At 32.5% G+C, this 22,080-nt stretch overlaps 1 protein-coding gene across 8 annotated transcripts in view; it reads left to right on the top strand.

Moving 5' to 3' along the window:
* LOC128164102 (integral membrane protein GPR155-like) overlaps positions 1-20,702 on the top strand; it is a 25,287-nt gene extending 4,585 nt beyond the window's left edge. Inside the window, exons 1-18 of one of the 8 annotated variants that reach the window (XM_052827843.1) lie at positions 1-798; positions 2,279-2,351; positions 2,587-3,440; positions 4,191-4,505; positions 5,033-5,147; positions 6,126-6,291; positions 6,930-7,085; positions 7,677-7,760; positions 7,979-8,196; positions 8,519-8,612; positions 8,944-9,232; positions 10,885-10,938; positions 12,576-12,895; positions 13,255-13,350; positions 14,083-14,147; positions 15,707-15,754; positions 18,270-18,410; positions 20,373-20,702. The exon at positions 1-798 is cut by the window's left edge and continues 324 nt beyond it. In XM_052827843.1, coding sequence (XP_052683803.1) covers positions 3,041-3,440; positions 4,191-4,505; positions 5,033-5,147; positions 6,126-6,291; positions 6,930-7,085; positions 7,677-7,760; positions 7,979-8,196; positions 8,519-8,612; positions 8,944-9,232; positions 10,885-10,938; positions 12,576-12,895; positions 13,255-13,350; positions 14,083-14,147; positions 15,707-15,754; positions 18,270-18,410; positions 20,373-20,607 — 2,796 coding nt within the window. In that variant the 5' untranslated portion in view covers positions 1-798; positions 2,279-2,351; positions 2,587-3,040 and the 3' untranslated portion in view covers positions 20,608-20,702. Of the gene's footprint in view, positions 799-2,278; positions 2,472-2,586; positions 3,441-4,190; positions 4,506-5,032; positions 5,148-6,125; positions 6,292-6,929; positions 7,086-7,676; positions 7,761-7,978; positions 8,197-8,518; positions 8,613-8,943; positions 9,233-10,884; positions 10,939-12,575; positions 12,896-13,254; positions 13,351-14,082; positions 14,148-15,706; positions 15,755-16,721; positions 16,940-18,269; positions 18,411-20,372 lie in introns of those variants that run through there. The other 7 variants (XM_052827842.1, XM_052827841.1, XM_052827840.1 and 4 more) reach the window with 7 other exon arrangements.
* Positions 20,703-22,080: the final 1,378 nt, after the last annotated feature.

Below are 22,080 nucleotides of genomic sequence, written 5' to 3'. Positions count from 1 at the left end.
CAATGTAGAAATGTGGGGTACGTAACACTGGGGTTAGAATCTACAACTATCAGTACACTTCAACCAGTTGAGCTGGAATTTATCTACACTGCATGTACAGTACTTGGCACCTCAAACACATTTTTGGATTCTTCTGCTAGATATTTTATATTTATTTAATAGATGGAATAGGTGATTAATATCTGTCAAGATTTTGGGCAGGTGGATATTAAAAGTTCAGATACAACATGTACAGTGTAAAAATAGAAACTAGTTATCTGCCAATTTTGCAAAAAATGCCCCAAGAAGAATTTGGTTAATGATTCATGTGATAGGGAAATTGGCAATGTATGAAAAATCAATTACACATTGCTATTGAGTTTAAATTAGTATTGATTATTTTTGAAAATAAATAATTGGAATTGTTGGGACAATGGAACATGTAGAAGAAGGCCAGACATGTTAATGGTCAGTGACCCAAACTGAAGTCGAGTGGAATTAAACGATAACCCTCTCCACATGTCATAAACCCTGTTATCAAATGGTCAGCCTGCAGTATATATAAGGTAGATACATGTGCTTCTGTTATCATTGCATGGAGATGAACACATAATGACCACATGTTTACACATGTGCTTCGTTGACCATAAGCAGAGTGTACAATAGTACGTGCCTCACAGTTATGAAAATATGTTTGGAGTTTAATCAATTATTGTTCATGTGCAGGACCAAAGCGTAAATATTATATGGACTATTTTGTGTACATTAACATAACTTTGTGAGGTTCAATATTAAATTGTCATTTATACTAAATTGCAGGTGAGAAAATTTTCAAGATATTGCAATCTTTTACATATATGTATCTTTTAAATATTGTGAATTGTTAAAGTTTAAATTTCTGTTCACTGTGAATTCAACTTGATTAATGAGGCATAGTGATCAAATGGGGTCCATTAACCATGTTAACGATCTCTGATCCTCAGCAATGTTCGATGACTCTAAATTTTAATTCCCGAATTTTTTTATTCATACCATAAATCTGCTTTTTACAATGTATATCAATTGACAAATTTAATTAGTCTAAAAGTGTTATAATAAAATGCTAAGCCATTCAACTGCTGGGCTTAAATTAGTGGCTCTACGGAGACCTACTTATTTGGAGGTAAAGGGGTTCGAGCCAACGATGCACCAGTACATTTCTTTTTTTTCTAATTTGATCTCAACTTGTACATTATATTTATTCTATAATTATTATATTCATTATGGCCAAAATTGCAATAACTTCGTAATATGCACAAATATTATCCAAAAATGTATTTTTAATTTATTCCATTTATAAAGTTTGAAGGATAAATAACATTTTTATGATGAAAAAAATACTTTGAGGCTGACTAATCAGAGAACCTTAATAACTGAGTATTCTGTCATCATCTTCAAACCTGCTTTTAAATTTCATTCAGTAAAAAAATAAATACGTATATATTGTCAGAATATAAATAATATGCATTCTGAATCCCTGAAATTTATTTGGTAGTTGTTCTTGATTATAAGATAACTTAGGATATGTTAATGCCCTCTTAAGTTTTAGCTATGATATCTTAATTTTCGGTTAAGTAGGTATTTGTCTGATAAAGACTGATGTCACCTGTTTTAAGCTGGTTCGATGATCGTGAGGACATACCGGTATAACAGATTACTTACGATGGCATGTAGATATAATTATTATAGCATGTTAAGGGCTAAACATCCCTCATCCATTTGACTAATGACATTACTAGTATAACTAAGTAAAACTTGACAGGTTGCTCGTTAAAAAAAAAAAAAACTTCACAGGTTACAATTTAAAAACCTTGACTTTTAGATGTTGAACAGATTAATACATAGTTTAAAATTTCAGTACATTTAGATGAAAAAAATATGCTGATTCAAACTGAATCTTCACGATCTCTTACGAGTCACATTTCATGCTCCCCAAGGATATAAAAGTGATACATATATATTATCATGATTAATACAGGTATTAAAAAACATTATATAAAGTGTTACATATTGGCAAGTAGGTTATCCTCAAATGTCTTTCTTTTACCAATTGTTATTGACATTATCATAACACACGTTCATTAGTTAAATGTAGATACATGTACTGCCTGCACAATAATTACTGGTAGTTTATACCCTACAAATGGAAGAATGGGATGGATTAATGTCTAAATGAACAATAATATCTAATTTACCATAATTAATACATTCCGGTTTAGATATATTTATTGGTAATAGAATTTATTTTTGTTCATTGTAGGCCAGATTAACATCATTCTGACGAGAAGATGCCTGGAAATCCAGTGGGGGTCTTATTTGATCCAGTGGAGATGGTGAATCAATAATGGTCAAATATGAATCGAAAAGTCCTACAAGGATTATCATGATTATCTCCCTTCAGCAAAAGATTATTTCCAATGTGAACAGACATTGTACTTTAAAGTAGAGACTAAGTGATTAATTGATTTTGATACTAATTTAATTTTCGACTTCTTGTGAAAATTTTATTTTTTTGGTTTTATAATTAGACTTCTTGTGAAAATTTTATATTTTTGGTTTTATAATTAGATCTTCTATCAACTATAAAGATTAAAGGATCCAGAAGATCAGTCTAAAATATATAAGTACTTTGATGTACACCCATCTGCTGTGAGGATCTACCGTACCATCTGTCCTTAACTGTCTGACAGCCAATAAAATTAAAAAAAAAAAAACCCACGAACAATGAATAACGTTAATATACATCGACTGTTAACCACAGGTGTAGAAAAAACCAATGATGAAACATTATCTCAAGGATGTTCATGCTCATATATTAACGGACATTCACACTGCAGTCTGTTATAATTTGACTAGAGGATCACTGTGCATGCTTGAAGACAGGAAATATAGCTGTTAATAATTTAAGTGGATAAATAAAAGTGAAGCAAAGAAAACGAAAGTATAATTGGGAAAAAAATTTCCTGCGCTCTATTTGAATAATATCATTAGGGGGAAAAAAACACCAACAGAATTGCCATCAATGGAAGCTAACTCGACCAATTTGACAGCGCCCTCTACTGGTGGAGCGACTGTGTCCATAGAGAACTTATACCCTGCCATCGTTCAGTGCTTTGTGATTATTTTGTTTGGATACATCGCAGGAAGATGGGACGTCATCACTTCCGCTCAAGGAAAGGGAATCGGGACATTTGTATCCAAATTCTGCTTGCCGGCGCTATTGTTCAAGAATATGTGTATTCTGAACTTTGGTGATGTGAACTGGATATTTTTGCTGTGTATTCTTATCGCCAAGTCTGTAGTCTTCTTTCTTGTGATGGCCCTCTCTTTGTTGATCAAACGACCTCGCAATTATGGGATAGCAGGACTTTTTGCCATCTTTGCCACTCAGAGCAATGATTTTGCGCTTGGTTTTCCATTATGTAAGTTTTGAAAAATTTTAAATTAAAAAAAAAATGTTTGTTTTCCCTTTTTTGCAAAAAATGCATTTTCCATTAATGCACTGTAATTATGAACCTTTTGATAAATGAAGTTGAATAGGAAACCAATGAAAACAAAATTGAGATCAGTTTGGTATTGATTGGTGTTAATCAATTGAGCAATAACATCCTGATTTATCTTACTTAATCTACATGAAAATATTAATTTTGGCACATTTCAAAAATCACTTCTATCATGATAAACTTGTTAATTTTAAAACATTTGTTCAATTTCAAATTTTTTAATTATCAATTTTAATTTCTTGTTTAGAAGTAGAAATGAAAACTCTATGAAATATGGCCATGTAAACCATGATCTAGCATGTCTAGAGTTTTGAAACTATGTACTTGGAGTGCTGTGCTGTTGCATATGTACAGCAAAACATGCTTAATATAATGAACTCAACTGTGCCAGGGATAGGCAATTTTGCTTTGTTATAACTTATAAGCATAATTTGTTTTATCTATTATATGCCTCCAATTTATAACATGTACTAAAGTCGTGGGGAATGTAAATCACTTTACTGTGAGCACCAATTCATTATAAACATGTTCCCCAATAGCCTATTCCAGTGTTGAACTGTTCATGGATGTGAGCAGTTACCAGTGTGTAATGATGAAAGATACAGAGAATAAAAGTATAAAACTTCAGTCATGCATAATTTCTGATTATTCAATTTTTTTTTTTGGCAGTACAATCTCTGTATGCAGACACACACCCTGAGTACCTGAAGTATATTTACCTGATAGCTCCAATCTCAGTGATCGTACTTAATCCGATCGGGTTTGTCCTGCTGGAAATACAGAACCACAGAGAGCGGGAAGCAGAGAACTCTTCTGTAGAGATCAAAGGTGAAGGGTCGTGTATGCCTCTGTCCATTGGTTTACACGTCATCAAAGGGGTCGTCACCAATCCCATCGTGTTCATGACAGTCATAGGAATCATCGGCAATTTTGTGTTTCACAGGAACATTCCAGATGTTTTGTCAGACATATTGGATGTGTTTGGTAAGTATATCATGTTCATTAAACATGAGGTGTGTTCAACAGAGTGAGCGCTCGCCAAAATTCCATATACCCACAACACAAATTTTGGGGAGCGCTCGTCGTGAGCGCTCTCTCTGCTGAACATGCCTATGATGTAATATTGTATACAGGGAAATATTGGCCCTTGTCTTATTTTCGCCCATTTCACCCTCGTTCTCAGTGGGCGAATTTAAGACTGGGGGAATTCCAATGTCTCCAATTATCTTTCTTTAAACACAACTATGAATGGGCAAATTCAAGACGGTGCAAAACTGTTTGCAAGTGTAGATGGGCGAAAATTACACAGGGTGAAAATAACTATGTATACAGTAAACCTCATTTTAGTTGCGAAGTCACTTTTTGGAATTTAATAATATTTTTTTTTTTAAGGTAATTAAATTTGATATTCAATTTTTGTTATATTGAAATATTTGCTAAAACAAAAAAATTACCATCGTAAAAAAAAACACTTGTCACATGGTGTTGAAGGATTTCACCATTGAATTCAGGTGATGCTTTTGCTGCATCTGCCCTGTTCTACCTTGGAATGAGCATGGTCGGAAAAGTCAAAGGACAGATCAGCTTGGCTATGGTCGTTCCATTGCTGCTGATAGGGGCCAAAGGGTAAGGTCTTATATAAAGCTGTTTGTTTGCTATGGTTTACTCATTTAATCCTATAGTAAAAACTATGGAAGGGAGGTTTGTATAGGTTTGGGGTAAAAATTATCATTGACAAATACCATGAATACTTTTCATCACTTTAACTCATCATTTTATTTGAAAGAGGACTTAGAATATTTGATTTGTGTAAAATGTATATACGTGTATGATATTATTTAGATAAGATATTAATATCTGTTATGAAAGCTCTGATTCTACTGATAGAAATACAACTTGTCAAGGATACATTTTACATCTAATTATTGGAGATAGCACAGCTTGGTAGAATGTTTTTGTTCTTCAGTTGGTTTTAATCTGTTTGAACTCAAATTTTTGTCCGTGAGGTAAAGAAACAAATTTAAATTTAATCTAGAGTAAAATCATACTACAAAATGAAAGTGAAATCTCTCAGTCTACAGCACTTAAGTTTGTAATGTATCATGGAAAATTAAACCAAATGATACGAGGGAATACGAATTATTTTGCAAATCTCCAAATAAGTCAAAGGAGTTCACTGGGACAAATCTTAACCATTAAAAAACAAATATATAGCCTTATTAATGCAAATTTCCCTACATATATCCTAACACTGAAGGCAGATAAACATGACAGATGTGATGGGACTATCAGCTGTGTTAAACGTGGCAGGATTAGGCTCGACTAGGACTAAGGATATCTTTAATATTTTTGCAAAGCATAATCTAGTCGAGAATAATACAGCTATGTGATCTATTATTACTCTGTACATGTATACATAATAGTAATTTTTCATGTTGTTTATGTTTAGGAATAATCAATTTGAAAGTTATTGGGTTGAAGTGATACCATTATTATTTTGTAGGTATTTTATGTAAATGAGCAGAAGGTGCAAACTACATATCGTCCTTAATATTTTTCCACAAACAAAACTGTGTATAATGTAAATATTCTTCCATCACACAGACTCCTGTTGCCCCTGGTAACCTGGCTGGTCGTGGGAGGAATCGAGCGGATCAGTGACAACACTAACTCCACGTCGGACGCCATGTTTGGCTTCCTGTACGGAACATTCCCCACAGCGCCCTCTGTCTTTCTTTATGCTAGTCATTACTCCACAGCCACGGATCTGGTCAGTATATGATCTCACTATATTTGTTTATACAGGGTTACTGTTAACCACGTTTAAGTTTTATTAACATGCAAAAAAAACTTTGCAAGACTGTTTAATAAAAATCTATGTGATCCAAACATTTATTAGAAGTTGTTTACATTATTTGTTTCCTGAATTCCTGGTGTAATTTCTCTCCAAATGCTGATTTTATCAGAAGGGAATTAGAAACGGATTTGATTTAGAAATAAAGTAATATGTCCTTTCTCCGTAAACACGATATGTGGGGACAAATTTTAATAATAAACAAGAAGAAGTCGTCTACTAGTGTGACCAGGCAAAATTAAGACGAGTCACCTCGTGTGCAGTATATCTATAGTGTCCATATATTCGGTTCTTTTTTCTCGATGACAGAGTCCTATGGGTAAACATGGTAAAGACAACAAAATGCCCTTTATTTTCACATCATTTTGTTAGTGGTTATGTGATGAATTTAAAACACAATAATGAATTCAAAGTATAATGTGGACTGCTTTATAATTCAGAAAAAAATCGCTGCAAAAGATCATATAATAAGTTGTATAAAGTGTATTGAAATAAATTTTGTGGTGCATAATTCAGAGTTTAGTTTAATACTTTTTGGACATTGACCTCTTCAGGTGGCGACCGGTATGGTGGCGGGGACGTTCCTGGCGGCCCCCCTGATGTTCGTGTCCGCGCGGATGCTGAGTGTCGTGGTGGTCAGTGAAATGGACTACAAAGATCTCCTTCTCCAGACATCCTTCGACGCCAGCGTCATCAGCATGGTCGCTTGTGTAAGTGATGGCACCTGGCATTCTCAGTTAAATTGATTAAATGATTGTGCTATTCTTAGATTGAGATATTTTTTAAAGCTTTTGCAGATGAATATTTGATAATTATTTATAAGATAGTTAGATGATTTTGCTCAAGACCTCGTTCAATGCCAGCATCATCAGCAAGATTGCTTTAAATTTATAAGAATATCCACATTTTGCTTTTTTTGATTAATTTTGTAAAGTTTATTTGATACAATTTTCAAGATGACTTAAAGTTGTCCAGTTTTGAACAGAGTGAAATTTTTAATTCCGTAGATAAATGTATTTTACTTATTAGATAGTACATGTATTGCTACTGTACAAAATAAAAAATGAAATTATAATTCAATACCAACTGTCAATTTATCATCATGATGTTAGAGAGAGAGTTTTATAATTGTTTACTTGGATTGATAAGTTATTATTATAAAGTTCCATGTTATGGATCATAATGATGGCAGAAAAGAGAGAGAGAGAGAGAGAGAGAGAGAGAGAGAGAGAGAGAGAGAGAGAGAGAGAGAGAGTTTTATAACTATGCTTGGATTGATAAGTTCTACGTTATGATTTTAGGTGTGGGTGCTGATCATAATGATCGCCAGCAAGCGGTTCAAGAGGATACCCCACCAGTTTCTAGTCTGTCTTATTCTGTCTCATGTAAGTAAACAGTTCTAATTAATGATTCATTATAAAGATTCATTATAAAATGAAAGTTCTATTTATGATAAGTTCTTATACTAATGGGTCTGAGAATAAAACTGACTTTAAGTATGAATTCCTTATAAATGTGTTTGCTATGACTGTGTTTTACCATTATACAAAGATGGTATAATATTATTTTATGTATAATGAATGTTTATTGTATCGTTTAACAGTTCATCTCGTGCTTGGGTATGGTGATTTACAGCTACAAAGACTGTAAGGAGGATATGGCGACATGGAAGCACTACATTGAGTTCACCATGATCCTTGCGGGCACGCTCGCCACGCGGTGCTGGGCCATGGTGATCGCGGTGACCCTGTATCTCATCCACTGCCGCAGTCTCTGCTTCGTCCTCAGGTTCAGGGGATGCTTCTACCTACTGGGTTTTGGGTACGTTTTTAATAGATGATTTAGTTTAAGGTGGTATGGAAACTCTTAAAATTAACTAACGCCTATCTCATACATTTGGTGATTCTTAGGTTTTGGTACGTATCAGTCGAAAGACTCAACACCTTTTTTTTACAGATAAATTGAAATAAGTTATACCAGATAAAAATATAAGGGTTTTAGAGAAGTCAAGAATTTGTGTAATAGGTAGGAACTCTTGAGTTGTTCTCTTACAGTGCTCCGCTTTTCTTCAAAGATAGGTATCAGGAGTTTGTGTAGATTATAACTTAATTATATATATGATTTAAGTTTTTCTATATAACAGTGCTCCATTGTTCTTCACCGGAATCTTGTTCCTGTTTGGCAAGCACCACATGCACGACGAGATTGATCCGTCCTTCCACTATGGAACAGACCAGGTTAGTTCGCTTAAGTCAAAATTCATGCTGTTCATATTAAATATTTTGGACTTGACTTTTCAAGATCTATGATAAAATTGTTAGATAAACATTCTTTTGATTTCAAAATCATCGAAAGATTCATCATCCTTCTGTTTTCCCTTATAAGATTAGTAACTAAATGTATTCTTCGTTTACCATATTCATTCTAGATCTATCATAATTTATTTATTCCAGTCCTTTGTCTACGATTGAGTTCCTCTTGATTTTAGCGGAGAAGGAAAGTGAATGAATCTCTTAACCTATGCTTTTACTATGTAATTTTTAATATCAAGGTTTTTCTATTTTTTAGTCCATCCTTTCTGTCGTCTTCATCTTAATTTGCTGTGTGGTCACCATTGTCTGCCTCGTTCTGAAGCAGCGGAATGGCCGTGATTACAAACCGCTCGCCACAGACGACCCAGATGTCGAGCAGTCCATCAAGGTCGGTAAAATGAAATCCAAGGTCAGAAAGATCAATGGCAGGGTCACCAAGCTGGGAGCCGACAGAACCTGTCAGATCCAGATCAATTCTGAGTCGACCAATCACAACACTTCTTACAAAAACGCTTGTAATGACTGCGACCAGGGATGTACTGGAGGTGAGGGTTAGGCAGTGTATTCAGCATTGCTCTACACTTTTAGTTTAACTGGATGTACTGGAATTTTGAATCTAAGATTTTTTTTTCATTTCAAAGATTTTTAGAATTGAATTCTCTTTTTGACCAAAAAAAACCCACTTAACATAATTTTATGTTAGTTTGCTGAATAAAAAAGTACCTTCAAGTTGTTTAAAACAAAATGTCATGGGGAAAACACTTGAAACTGGTTACTATGTTCATACCAAAACAATTATCATTGTTAACCAATGTAAACAGCATAAATATTGAGAATAAAATATCATTCTAAAATTTCAGCTCAATTTTTGGACATGCCCCATTTATTTTGTGATATACGAGGGTTGTTCGGAAATTATTGAGACATTTTCTCGTATTCTTTTAGTAAAAAGGATAAACTTTTGTAATTTCACCAAAACGTAAATCAGGATAGAGATTTTCAATGTGAAAAGTTTCTGGTCCATGGCATGAATAGATCATTCCTGGTAAGCTGACCAACGTGCCTTCGTCCGGTGACCCGGCGCACAAACTTTTCGCAACGTCATTTTAACGCTTCTTATTGCTCCTGTGTTTTAAACACCTTACAAACGAACGTAAATAAAAATTATTCTTTATTTCTAATTTTTTGTTTTCATTTCATGATGTCATCATTTACATTATCTCTCATTCTTGTTTTTTTTAGCGGAAAAATCGAGTTATTTTTACCCGAAAGTCTAATTACTGTGAATGTCTCCTGTGGTCATTTTTTATATATTTTAGAACTGTTGACAACAGTTAGTGTGTCAACAGTACTTGATAATTATTCCCTTTGGCCTAACTCTAGTTAAACAATCAGTGAAAAAAATATGATGAACTGAAGTTCTATACCTTGTCTTGTCAACGTATAGTTTTTTAAGCAATTGCGTGGCCTTAAAAGGTCTTCTTCTGAGATCTCCACCAGATTGATGGTTTTCAGTGCGCCGCCTTGACGTCAAAATTCATTGTAAAGTCGTTGTCAGATTTCTATTGTTTGGTAAATATATGTGTACCATATCCGTATTTCAACTCGAACATCAGTGAAACTTAATCAAAAGTTTGTCGCAAAGAATAGAAAAATGAACATATTTAATTTGATTTCTTTTATCATTAACTGTAATTCTACGGACACTTATAAAGTAGATGTTTAAGTTGTCAAATCTCCGAGTTCATGGCTGCGCCGGGTACCCCGACCATCGACTTGTTTATCTACCGTCGTAAACAAAATGTTAAATATTCTTTTAATATTACTTTGTTTTATTATTTGTTGGCGTTTCTTCAGTGTCTATGCCAATTTTCACCAAATTTTGTCTATTAGAAAAGAAAATATTCGAGTTGTCTCAATAATTTCCGAACAACCCTCGTATGTACAAAATTTTGAGTTGATCAGTTTGCAGGTGAATATTCATGTAAATTGAATTACTTCATGAGTATTGAGTCTTGAGTACCGGTATTCATTTTTAAATAGGCACCTAGAAATGTTGACAATTACAGTTACATATATATAGTGTTGAGTATGACAATATGTTATTGTTTGGTATTTTTACGATGTAAGGTATAGTTACATGTATATAGTGCTGTATATGACAATATGTCATCGTTTGGTATTTTTACAATGTAAGGTATAGGAGGGTCTCACCCCGAAGTCCGAACCAGAAACCCTCAGCACATACAAGGTAAAGGAACAGTAGAACCGGAGTTAGATAGAGAGTAGCTATAGCCTGGGAGTGTACTAATAGAATCTCAAGACACATCACAGTAACACTTGCTTAGGACTAACACAGATTAAAACAAGTTACTAATTAAGATTTAAGACACATTACAGTGCCTGCTTAATACTAACACAGATTTAACAAAAGTTACAATAAAATATAAGTTTTGAGGAATCCATAAGAAAATTTTCAAAAAAAAATTCATGAAGTTTTTGTAAAGTGTTATGATTATTACAATGAATTATGATTCTAATGAATTAAGGGATATAGTCAATTGATTTTGAGTTCCATAGATACAAAAACTATCATGAAATTAACTAAATAAATTAATCTTAATATAGTTTTGGATCACCAGTGGTTATATTTACCGTAACTGTATTTTTCACTAAATTTTATTTCAATGCTACTAGCGTTAATTTATAAACTGATTTCAGTTCTCAACGTAGGTTTTATATTTATATACATATAATACACCAATAATACTCCAATTGACGCATAAATATTGTTAAAAGAGGAAAATTTTGCTTTCATTATATTAACTAAAAATTCATAATACGCATAGATTTATAACTTATCTATTGATTCAGAAGAAAATGTACAGGTCATACTAAATCATATTTGTAAATTATTTGCCTTTTTAATCAGCTTAGTTTAATCCCATATTATGAGTATGTACACATTATCTAATAGACTACGGCAACACACAGCTTACCTAAAATAAATGATAAAAACCTGCTAATTATGCTTAGTCTACTAATAATTGTTTGCTAATTAGACTCTGCTTGGTTGCTAAGCATAACCTGCTTGGAGTTGACCCTAAGGTAAAATATGTGAACTTTGAACCCTTCTAGTGGTAGCAGGTTATCTATTTTCTGGATCAGTGACTCTAGCTATTATTAGACTATTTAGTGTTAGTTGTAGAGATATTACATATTTTATTGTTTACTAGATTAACGGCCTTGTCATTTGTTGGAGAATGTTTTCATGCTGTTTTAGCTCATGTGTTTTCAATTTCGGGACGGGGTAAGAAAAGCTTATCATAGACAGCTAGATCAGCGTCATCAACAAAATACACTCGTAAAGATCCACTCATGTATTGAATAACAGCATCTTGTAATCACACTTGCACAGCTTATAAAGAAATCCCACTAAGTCTTGCACAGAATGCCACAGATTCCAAGGACATTTTGCATATCAGACACATGTATTGAATCACTAATACGTTAATATTACAAAATTTTATATATCAACATGTTAAATAAGCAAGTCATTGTTTGGTGTTTACTGAAGGTTTTATGTATTTTTTTATGCTATAATGGTTATTACAGTGTACAAAGCCTTAAGATGTAACATCATAATTCAAAATCAGTTTTCAAGTACAAACTCAAGAAAGAGAAATTTTATACTTATATTGTGTATTTGACATTTTCAAATAAAGAATATTTATTGTATATTATGTATCTTTTAAAGGTTTTACTTTTTTTTAAAAGACTAAAAATTAAGAGACAAGGAGGTTAAATTTACAAAGTCAGCTAAGAAATTATGTAAAATTAAGTACTATAACAGTCATCATCATTAACCATTGTTTTCTGCTCTTACAGTGGAGGAAAGCATTGAGGACATAGTTCCCTTCCCGTCGGAGAGCAGTAACCTTTTATCGGACAGTTCTGAGAGTAGTTCCGAGACTCATCTCACCCTGACGCGCTCCACCGAGGACCAGACCTGTAAATACGGATCGTGTTCACGCGAACAGAGGCGGCAGTGTATGGGGCGACTGAGAGCATACCAGTCGTCCGTGGCAAACGTCGCCATCGGTGATGACGGAGTCCGTGTCAATCAGCCACGGCGTTGTCCCAAGGACGAGTACCAGACAAACCGTTTTCTGGTTCTCCTGGTGCTGCTACTGCTGTCCATGTTCATTGTGAGTTTTTTTTATGGTGGATCTCTTAGGTCATACAAAATTTTGCTTTTATCTGTAAAAATTTGCCATTAATGTGTATGAAGGATATGGGTTATTTACATCAAGATTGGCTCCCATTAAAAATACTACAGAAAAAATATCAAATGTCTGGAAAATTAAAACTGCTGACCTTTATGTTAATTTGTACAAGAAGTTTTGGTCTTAACTGATTAACTTTGTCCCTAAAGTTCTACCAAGTTGTTATCAAAAACAGACTATTGTTGTCCAGAATATGAATTCCAGCCCTTAGCCACTGTATTAATATGTACAAGAAAGTGTGATTGTCTGTTCACTGAATAACTTTTTATTATAATTTCCAGGGTCTGTTCCTGTGTACATGGAGACTGTTTAACAACCAGATCTCAGGGATATACGTGGAAATGGAGTTCCTGGACGCAGTCTTTAATTACGGACAGGTAATTTATCAAGATATTAATGTTACATTAAAGTCACTGCTCATTTAATTTCTTTCTATTATATTTCTTTAATTTCTGGGAAACAGTATTTAATTATGGACAGGTTATATTATCAAATTTTTATCTAAAAGTTGCTGCTCAATTGTTTTCTTTCCTAGAAAAAGTATTTAATTACAGACAGGTAATCTATCAAATTGGTGTATATGATAAAGTCACCGCACAATTTATTTATTTCTGTAAAACAGTATTTAATCATGGACTGATAATTTATTAAATTTTTATCTAGAAGTTGCTGCTTAATTAGTTTCTTTCTGGGAAACGTTTAATAACAGACGGGTAACTTATCAAATTTTAATTTGAAAGTCACTGCTCAATTATTTTCTTTCTGTGAAACGATATTTAATTATGGACAGGAAACATTTCAATGAAATCATTGTCAACTTATTACTTCTGGCTGTGAATCTATTATAAGCGTTTTTGGTAGAGAGCAGCTTTTGTTAACTCAAATTGTGCATTTATATCTGTTTACTTAATTGGTAGTTTGGTACATTCATAAATGCATTAAATCAAAACTTGGCAAACCTGTTCAAATTAATTTTTTTGCGAAATGCCAAATATAATACATTACTGTACAGTAAAATGAGGTCGTCATTGTTGGGTTTTTTTTCCTGTTTTTATTATTTTTTAGCGAAACTGTTCATGATGTCCTAATGTTTCTTTTCTTGGTTTCAGGGTTTCATTATATTGGCCATATTTGGTTTTGACACCAAATACATCTTTCTTCCATTCATAAGAAGGTAGGAGAGTTTTTGCTGGTTTTATAACCAAGTAAATGTACATGCTAGCTGATTTATGGCTTAAAATCAGGTCAAAATAAAATATGAATTGTTTGGAATTGCCTCCCGCCTCATTGAAATACCCCTAAAATTTTATTAGCAAAAAATAAAGATACAAATTTTCATATGGAAATTTTCATTTTCACCTGTTTTTTAGTTAAACTTCAAGTTTGAAAAATTAAAACAAAATCCCTTTCCTCCTTCTTGGGTCTAGAAACCTTCAAGAAGCAATTCCGAACAAAATTTTTTTTTAGAGGATGGTCTCATTAAGTCTCATAGAGAGAGTGTCTTGACATATCCTATAGTTTAAAGGGATCTGGTAATTTAGTACATAGATATTTTGTGAAATAGAATGTACTGTGGGTTCCTAATTAATTAAACGCAAGGAATTAATATACATGTAAAATCTACAAGATTTTAAAATATTTTTTTTATTTTTCAGACAAATGTTAACTGAATGAAAAAATGATAAAATTTGGCATTTGCAATTTTAAATTCTCATGATTTGATGCAAACCTGTTGAATTGCAAAATTAAGTTCTCGCGTAAAATTAGGAAGCTACAGTTACTGGAATTTGGGGGGGATACTGTGGAAGCAAATATATTCATTGGGTTAAAATTTTGTTGTTTTCAAACCAAAAAAGAATTTGTTGGGATTTAATTTTGTCCTATCTTAATCCTTAAAATGCATCATGTTCAACTCTTTATTTATGAATACTTGGGTGAAAAATTCGTCGTGGATATAATTTCATTGATTTACACTGCCAACGAAATCAAATCTTCAACGAATATTTCTGCTTCTGCAGTATATGTGGGCCAGTTTGTTAGTTTGGTAGCGTGCCAAAAAAATTTTAGTAGCCAGATTTGCATATTTTTTGAGTTTGCATTTTATAATACTGGGCTTTCACTAACAGAGTTATCAGTTTTTGTAGATTTAGTGAAAATCACAGCTTCAGGGATACTTAGATTTTTGTCCAAGAATCCTATCAATGCAATATGTTATTAGGATTTGTACTTCAACGAACATTTAGTTATTTGATCTGACTTAATAGTGGTCAGGATCAATTAAACAATAAAATTGTAAAAAAAAAATTGGTAGTTAATGAATATTGATGAAACCATTAATACATTTTTCTGAATTGAAGGAAAATGACCGCTGTACACATATATAACATGTAAGGCTGCCCAAACTGATTTTTTTGTTAAACGACACAATTTAAAAAACAAAAAATCCCTATCTCATATTATTTTACATGTATGTTGAATGCTTAGTTTATAATTATTTGCATTATATAAAAGAAGAAGAAACACTTGTTTAAAAATTTGTTTTTGTTATCACACTCCATCGTAGATTGTTATTTTGAAGGATTTGTTAAACGAAGAATTAACTTTGGGCAGAGTAACATGTTTTAACCATTCATATAACATGCATAAATCATCAGAATGTATTTGAATTCATACTTTTGTGTTTGGCCTTTTAACATCTAATCAATTAAATTTAATAACATTTTCACTCTCAAGTCTGACAACAAACGTCCGAATCAAATGGCTGAACCTGCTTTGTCTGAGGTAACCATGGTTACATGTTGTACATTATCTTCGATTCTTATTATGTTATGTTGTCGATGTCGTTGTGAGAAAAAAAAACAAAAAACATTTGATTATTTTTCATCGCAATTTCTGTTGGGAATGCATGAACAGCCCACTCATTTGATATTCCTCTGAATTTAATTAAAACTAAAGGTGATTTTGAATTCTTAATTCATTTTGATTGCCATATCATGAAAAATTAAGTTTGTTTTGCACTAATAAGCTGGAACTTCTTTTCTAAGGAAGGTGCTTTTCTCTTTTTAATTTAATTAGCAATATAATTAATGCTGGTAATTTTTAGATTAAGAATTTCTTCTCTTTCTCTAATGCTGCTGTTTCTGCTCAGAATTTCAATGTTTAAAGTGATTTTTTTTTTCCAATCTCAATTTTGCTTAGAAATTCTATCTCATCTTGAGGTGCACTAACTTTGAATCAAGTTGTTGTACTTATTATATTATATGTTAAAATGAGAGATAATACTGTGACTTTGATTGAGAAAAAAATAAGGCAAAAGTAACCATGTACAATATCCACCGTGCCTTGGCCACTGTGAATATTGTACTTCTCGGGTATCTAAATCATCATATTGACCTCAATAGCACCATAAATGTTTTATATTGTCTGTTGTCTGTATTAAAAATTGTGAATTTCAATGTTTCATTTATCCTTTTTTTTTAGGATTCGTTAGAATGAAATGATTTATTTGATACATGTATACATATGTATTAGAGGCTTGATTGTTTCTCTCTTTTATCAGCTCTTTTACTCATTCTTTAAAATAATCGATGATCACACAGAATTTTGTTTCCCATTTATCATAGAAACCCACTAAACAGTAAATGTCACATAGCTCACATGTTCACCATCTGGAGGACTCAGATTCTGATAAAGATATTATTTTCAACCAAGTGTTGATAGAACTGAAGGTGTTGATAAATTTTATCAGGTGCCGAAAGCAAACTGGGAAGAAAACATCTTTGGACAGAGTACGATTTTGTTTTAATGGTCTGGTTTGCTGGTGTGGCTTGCATGAAGGAAAGGGTCCGTCTGACTTCTCAGTACTTTGAGAATGAAGCTTTTTCTTTGGAAATATTTATAACTTTATGATATTTAATGTTTACACTCTCTTTTTTCAAACCAGTAAAAAACACTTAGGTGGTGAGTGAATAAAACATCGCAATTTACATAGAAACAATGTCTCTATTTTGAAATAATAATACTAGAATAATAATACTTGAAATAATAATACTAGAAACAATGTTTCTATTTTGAAGTAATTTTGAAATGAATCAGATATATAATGTTTGCGCTTTCTTTTTTTAACCAGTAATAAAAACTGAAAGTAGTGGGTAAATAAATCATCCCAGTTTACCTAGAAGCAATGCAGCTGATATTTAGAACCATTTTAACGAGAGCATGGACTTTGGGTAGTTGTGTCAAACAGCAATGTGACATAGGTGGGTGTCTATTTCATTGTTGGCCACTCAGTTTGGTTCTTTGATTTCAGCGAGATTTGTCCGGCTTTTAAGCATAGACTACGCAATCTATGCATATTTAACTTGAGATTGAAACCAGCATCACTTTTAACTTGTTTTAATGCTAAAAATAGATAGTTCATCTTACTGAAAGTCCATGGTCTTGTTAAAATGGTTCTAGCACTTCCTTAAACATAGTATATATATCAACTATTCAATCATTCACAAAGCGTCCATAGTATTCCAAAAAAAATTTGAATGGCCCATTTACATACGTATGACTGTCTGCCCTTGTAAATTCGTTCGTCAGAGATGAATTTTAGCCAAGCAAACGCATTATCCTGCTGTATATACACCCATGTGATTTAATGTATATGTTATATGCTATGTATGTTGTTTCGTTGTAAAATGACTGTATTCTCTTGTATTGTATTGTATCAGCAATGGCTTTGCTGTCGTGCAAATAATCTCGTTCAGCTGTCATGAAAACCATCGTATTTCTTCCAACAAAACAGACAGCGGTTTCCTTAGAGATTTAACTACGGTACCGTAGTTATATCTAACTGTATACCATAAAATCTACGGTGTACCAATGTCTCTCGTATTGACATTTTTGGTCTACTGCACCTTAATGCAATTACTGTACATACAGGGTATGGTGCTAGGTTGTCAGTGAGTTAAGCTGTCGCAAGCTTCACTGGAAAGAGATATTGGTTGTGGAATTTTAGCAAAAAATTTAAAAACCAAAAAAAAAAAAAAGTTTTAAATGTTGATCAATATCTTATATGGTTCAAAGAAATGTGAATTTTATTAAATTAAATTCATGTAAATATTAAATGTGTTCACTAAATTTAGGGCTGTAATTGTCTGTAACTTAAAGAGATGAATTTTCATTAGAACTTGTACACTGTTAAAAAACATGTTTTGAAAGGATTTACACTCTCAGACTCGGTTTAGATATTCTTCTAATCCACATTGTCCTTGTCTCTGTATTTATTTTTTGTTTTGATTTGCGACAGGTGGCGCCGTTTCCTGTATGGGGTGGAAGTCGTGCAAATTCCAGAGAGAGGGGACCTAGACGAAGAGACAGTTCATTTGTGTGAACAGTTCGTAAAGTACCATAAAGAGAGCTGTGCTGGAAAGATTGTCAGAGACCAAAAGTAAGAAGTTAAAGACAGTCTGTGTCAACACTTCTGTACTACTATATTAAAATGATGGACTCAAATTTTTTGGCTTTAATACCGATTAATCGGAAGAGTACTGTCTTTTGTTTTATATATTCTACATGTAAACATCATTGGTACTTGAAGATTACCAATATGTTTTTATTTTTTCTCAATCAAGCTTCGCTTATTAATAATCAACGAAAATTCCTCCAAAAATTCCGGAAATCATCTGAATTTTTTAAAGAACTATATATGATAAGATTTAAATTTGGCCCCCATAATTCGCCATTTTTTAAGTGTTTCGGGTACAATAAAATGGTAACTAATTTTTTAGAAGAATTGATATAAAATAAATTTATCATCTATGTAATTGATTTATTTGCACTCACTGGCAGTATATGACGTCAGAAGTGACGCCATTTCTATAATTCAATCAAAATCAGCCAAAAATTGACATTTTTCTTATCTATTTACGAATGGGAAATATTGAGCCCATGCTTGAACAAGGAATATTTTTTTGTCACTTATTAGTCTTGGCGATATACATCTCTGATTAATATATTTTATTTGTTTAAGAATGCGCTCTATGTTTTCGGAAGGAAAAACTGCTTGAAAACAAGCTGTTTTACGCTAAAAATGCAAAAATGGCGGGAAAAGGTTGTCTTTACAATGTCATATTTCTAAATTGTGGGCACTTGAACCAAAATGAATATTATGTAAACACGTCACATACATATCTGTACTAAGAAAACAAAGAATGATAGTAAAATGATGATGTTCATTTTAGGGGGCCATTTTAGGCCCTTATCATATATAGTCCTTTATAATCTTCTGCATGCGCATTACATTCGCACTAAATCACGAGAGGCTCTTTATTTTGTCTCCACAATATCACTTTTGCATGGATAAAACTCAGAGACAATAAAACAAATGCGTGTAAATTTTCATTGGAAATTTTTTTTTTTCTGTTCATCAAAGAAAATACGGGAGATAACTCTAACACAGTGCATTTTCTATAAAAAATCCCGAGAGTTTCGAATGTCAACATGGTGTGTAAAAAACGTTGTTAAAGAAATGTTGAATTCTGCAATGATATAGACTTAAACTTTTCGAAGAAAGGGTATTTACAACTTCAAAATGGTTTGTTATGAACAATATGACTGTTATTTTCAATGCAACTTATCAATTTTTTCCAAAATCATTTTGGAGCGATTCTGCAAATTTCTGCTACATTACGAATATATGGGAGGCATTTTAACTGTGGGGAAGGCCTTTCCCCAGACACATTACATTATTCCAACTCAGCAGAGTGTATTGAAATTAATAACATTATTGTAGGCTTAAAGCTTGGTAATGCAAATGTCAACAAATATATACGGTGTGGCGATGTATCTATTTCGTAAATGTCCAATACCATATGCTATGTCAACCCATGCACGCACGGGTCAAAATCTAGTTGTTAAATATAAAAAAAGTATTTAAGTTAGAGAGATTGGCAAGTATAATTATGAAGTCTACATCACAGGAATCTAGGTCACTGTGTTTACGGGTAGATGAATAAGGTCAAGGTCATGTGATCAAATAAGTAAGGTCATGATGATGAAATGAAAGAGGTTATTGTAATTTATTCCCAATAGAGGGCATAGTGTATATGACCAGTTCTGTACATTGTAACTAAAGGTCATGGTTATATATGAACAAAAAATTGATACTGTAGTAAAAATGGCATTGTTTTTAGAGAGGTTTTAAACATAAATATGTGATGCATTAAGACTTTTACTAAAATTTTATTTTTTTGACTGATAATAGCATTAAAGAACTGTTCTACAAAGTTTAATTCACTTTTGAATTTATTTACTGAAAATTTAAACTTTTAATGAGTTTAACTGGACATTAATAATTATTTGAAAATGTTTTGCCACTTATTTTTAACTAACAGAAGATGTATTTTGGTAGATTCAATTTCCGGGAGTACAAGGATGTGTTCACAGGACTGGAGATGTGTGATTGGCTGATAGAAGTGGGTTTGGTTCACGACCGCGGTGAAGCGGTCAAGTATGGGAGAACGCTTCTGATTGGTCGAGTGATAGCACATGTTAAAAATGAACACCATTTTCACGACTTGCCGTATTTCTATTTCTTCCTTGATGATGAGGAGGCCATTTTAAGGAGTATAACAGAAAACACATGAGAACTTGTGATTTATGCTAGTATTTTTGCTTAGATTATTTATTTTTTGTATTTTAGATTTGTCTCTCAATGTTTTTGACATGTAATCATTGAAACTTTTATTATAGTCATTGGGTCTGTGTAACAACCGTTAATGATACAACGCCGCTTAATGATATAAATAGCATTAAGCGTTGCAATTGCAACGCTTAATGCAATAAATTCTTGCATTAAAAGTTGACATGTTCAACTGTTAATGATAAATCGCCGCTTAATGATAGAATTGTATCATTAAGCGGCACAAATGCACAGCAGCCTTAACGCTTAATGAAACAAGCAAATATCGACACCCTCAACCGCTAATGATACAAACTTTATATCATTAAGCGTTGCAGTCGCAACGGTTAATGATACAAAATTGTAAAAATGAATGGAATTAAATCTTTATTTTTTTTTCAATTTGCTCAATGATCCTAATTTTAGTTTTAAAGATCAATTCTATGTAGAAATCAAAATTGTATATAGGAGTTCCGGCACGCATAGTCACTAATTATCTTTATATGGCATACAATGATACATTTGATGTATTCAGTAGCTAGATAAAATAAATTTGTTTTGCTAAGGACTACCGTTGCCATGGTACCGGAGACCAAAGATACAGAAATGGCAAATCTTATCAACTTTAAAGCAATATAGAAAGTAATTTCAAAGTTATGATATATAAAATTTTGAATTAACTATTGATAAATTTTCAAATTATAGAAAAATATTGGTGGGCAAATCAGCTTCTAAAGAATGTTTCCATTATTTTGAAAATATATTTTCCTATTTATTGAACCAAACTCATAGATGAATAGCTGTAATTAAAATATGCCCGTCATATAAAAATTAAAACATGTTACTAACCATTCTTTGTTGCCATTTGTGGGAAACATGTTTACTTATTTATCAAATATATTCAAGCATCATTGAGCATCGTTAAATTGACCTTGCTAAGGAAATATGTATAAAGTAAAAAAAATAATGCAGAAATATTTAATTGTTCAAAACGTCATTGCAACGGTCATTTATTTTGCTAAAATGCAGCTTCAACTGATATTACATGAAAGTTGAGAACATGTTTAATCTTTCAAATCATTAATGCTATTTGTCTCCAAAAAAGCTTAAAACGGCCATTTTCAATTTTGTGCCTCTGTTACCATGACAACCGGTCTCCATGGCAACAGTTCAAGGTTGTCTTGCATCTTTATATAATTATACCAATACTAAGATATTAAAATAAGAACATAAGGAAAATCGGTGACTATGTATAACCACCGATTTTTGATATTTATAGACACAATATCTTAATTTACTACATGTATCTGTAATGTTTCTGCACGTCAAGCTCTGTAATAATGATATTACTTTCGATAAAAAAATTTGCAAAATTATGATAGATTTTGAGAATTGAGCATGGCATCAAAAGATGCCAGATATTGTATAAATGTCATTC

Source organism: Crassostrea angulata, chromosome 9 (genome assembly GCF_025612915.1).
Source record: "Crassostrea angulata isolate pt1a10 chromosome 9, ASM2561291v2, whole genome shotgun sequence".
Lineage (NCBI taxonomy): Eukaryota > Metazoa > Mollusca > Bivalvia > Ostreida > Ostreidae > Magallana > Magallana angulata.
Note: the sequence above shows the minus strand (reverse complement) of the source record. Positions and strands in the feature narration are given on the sequence as shown.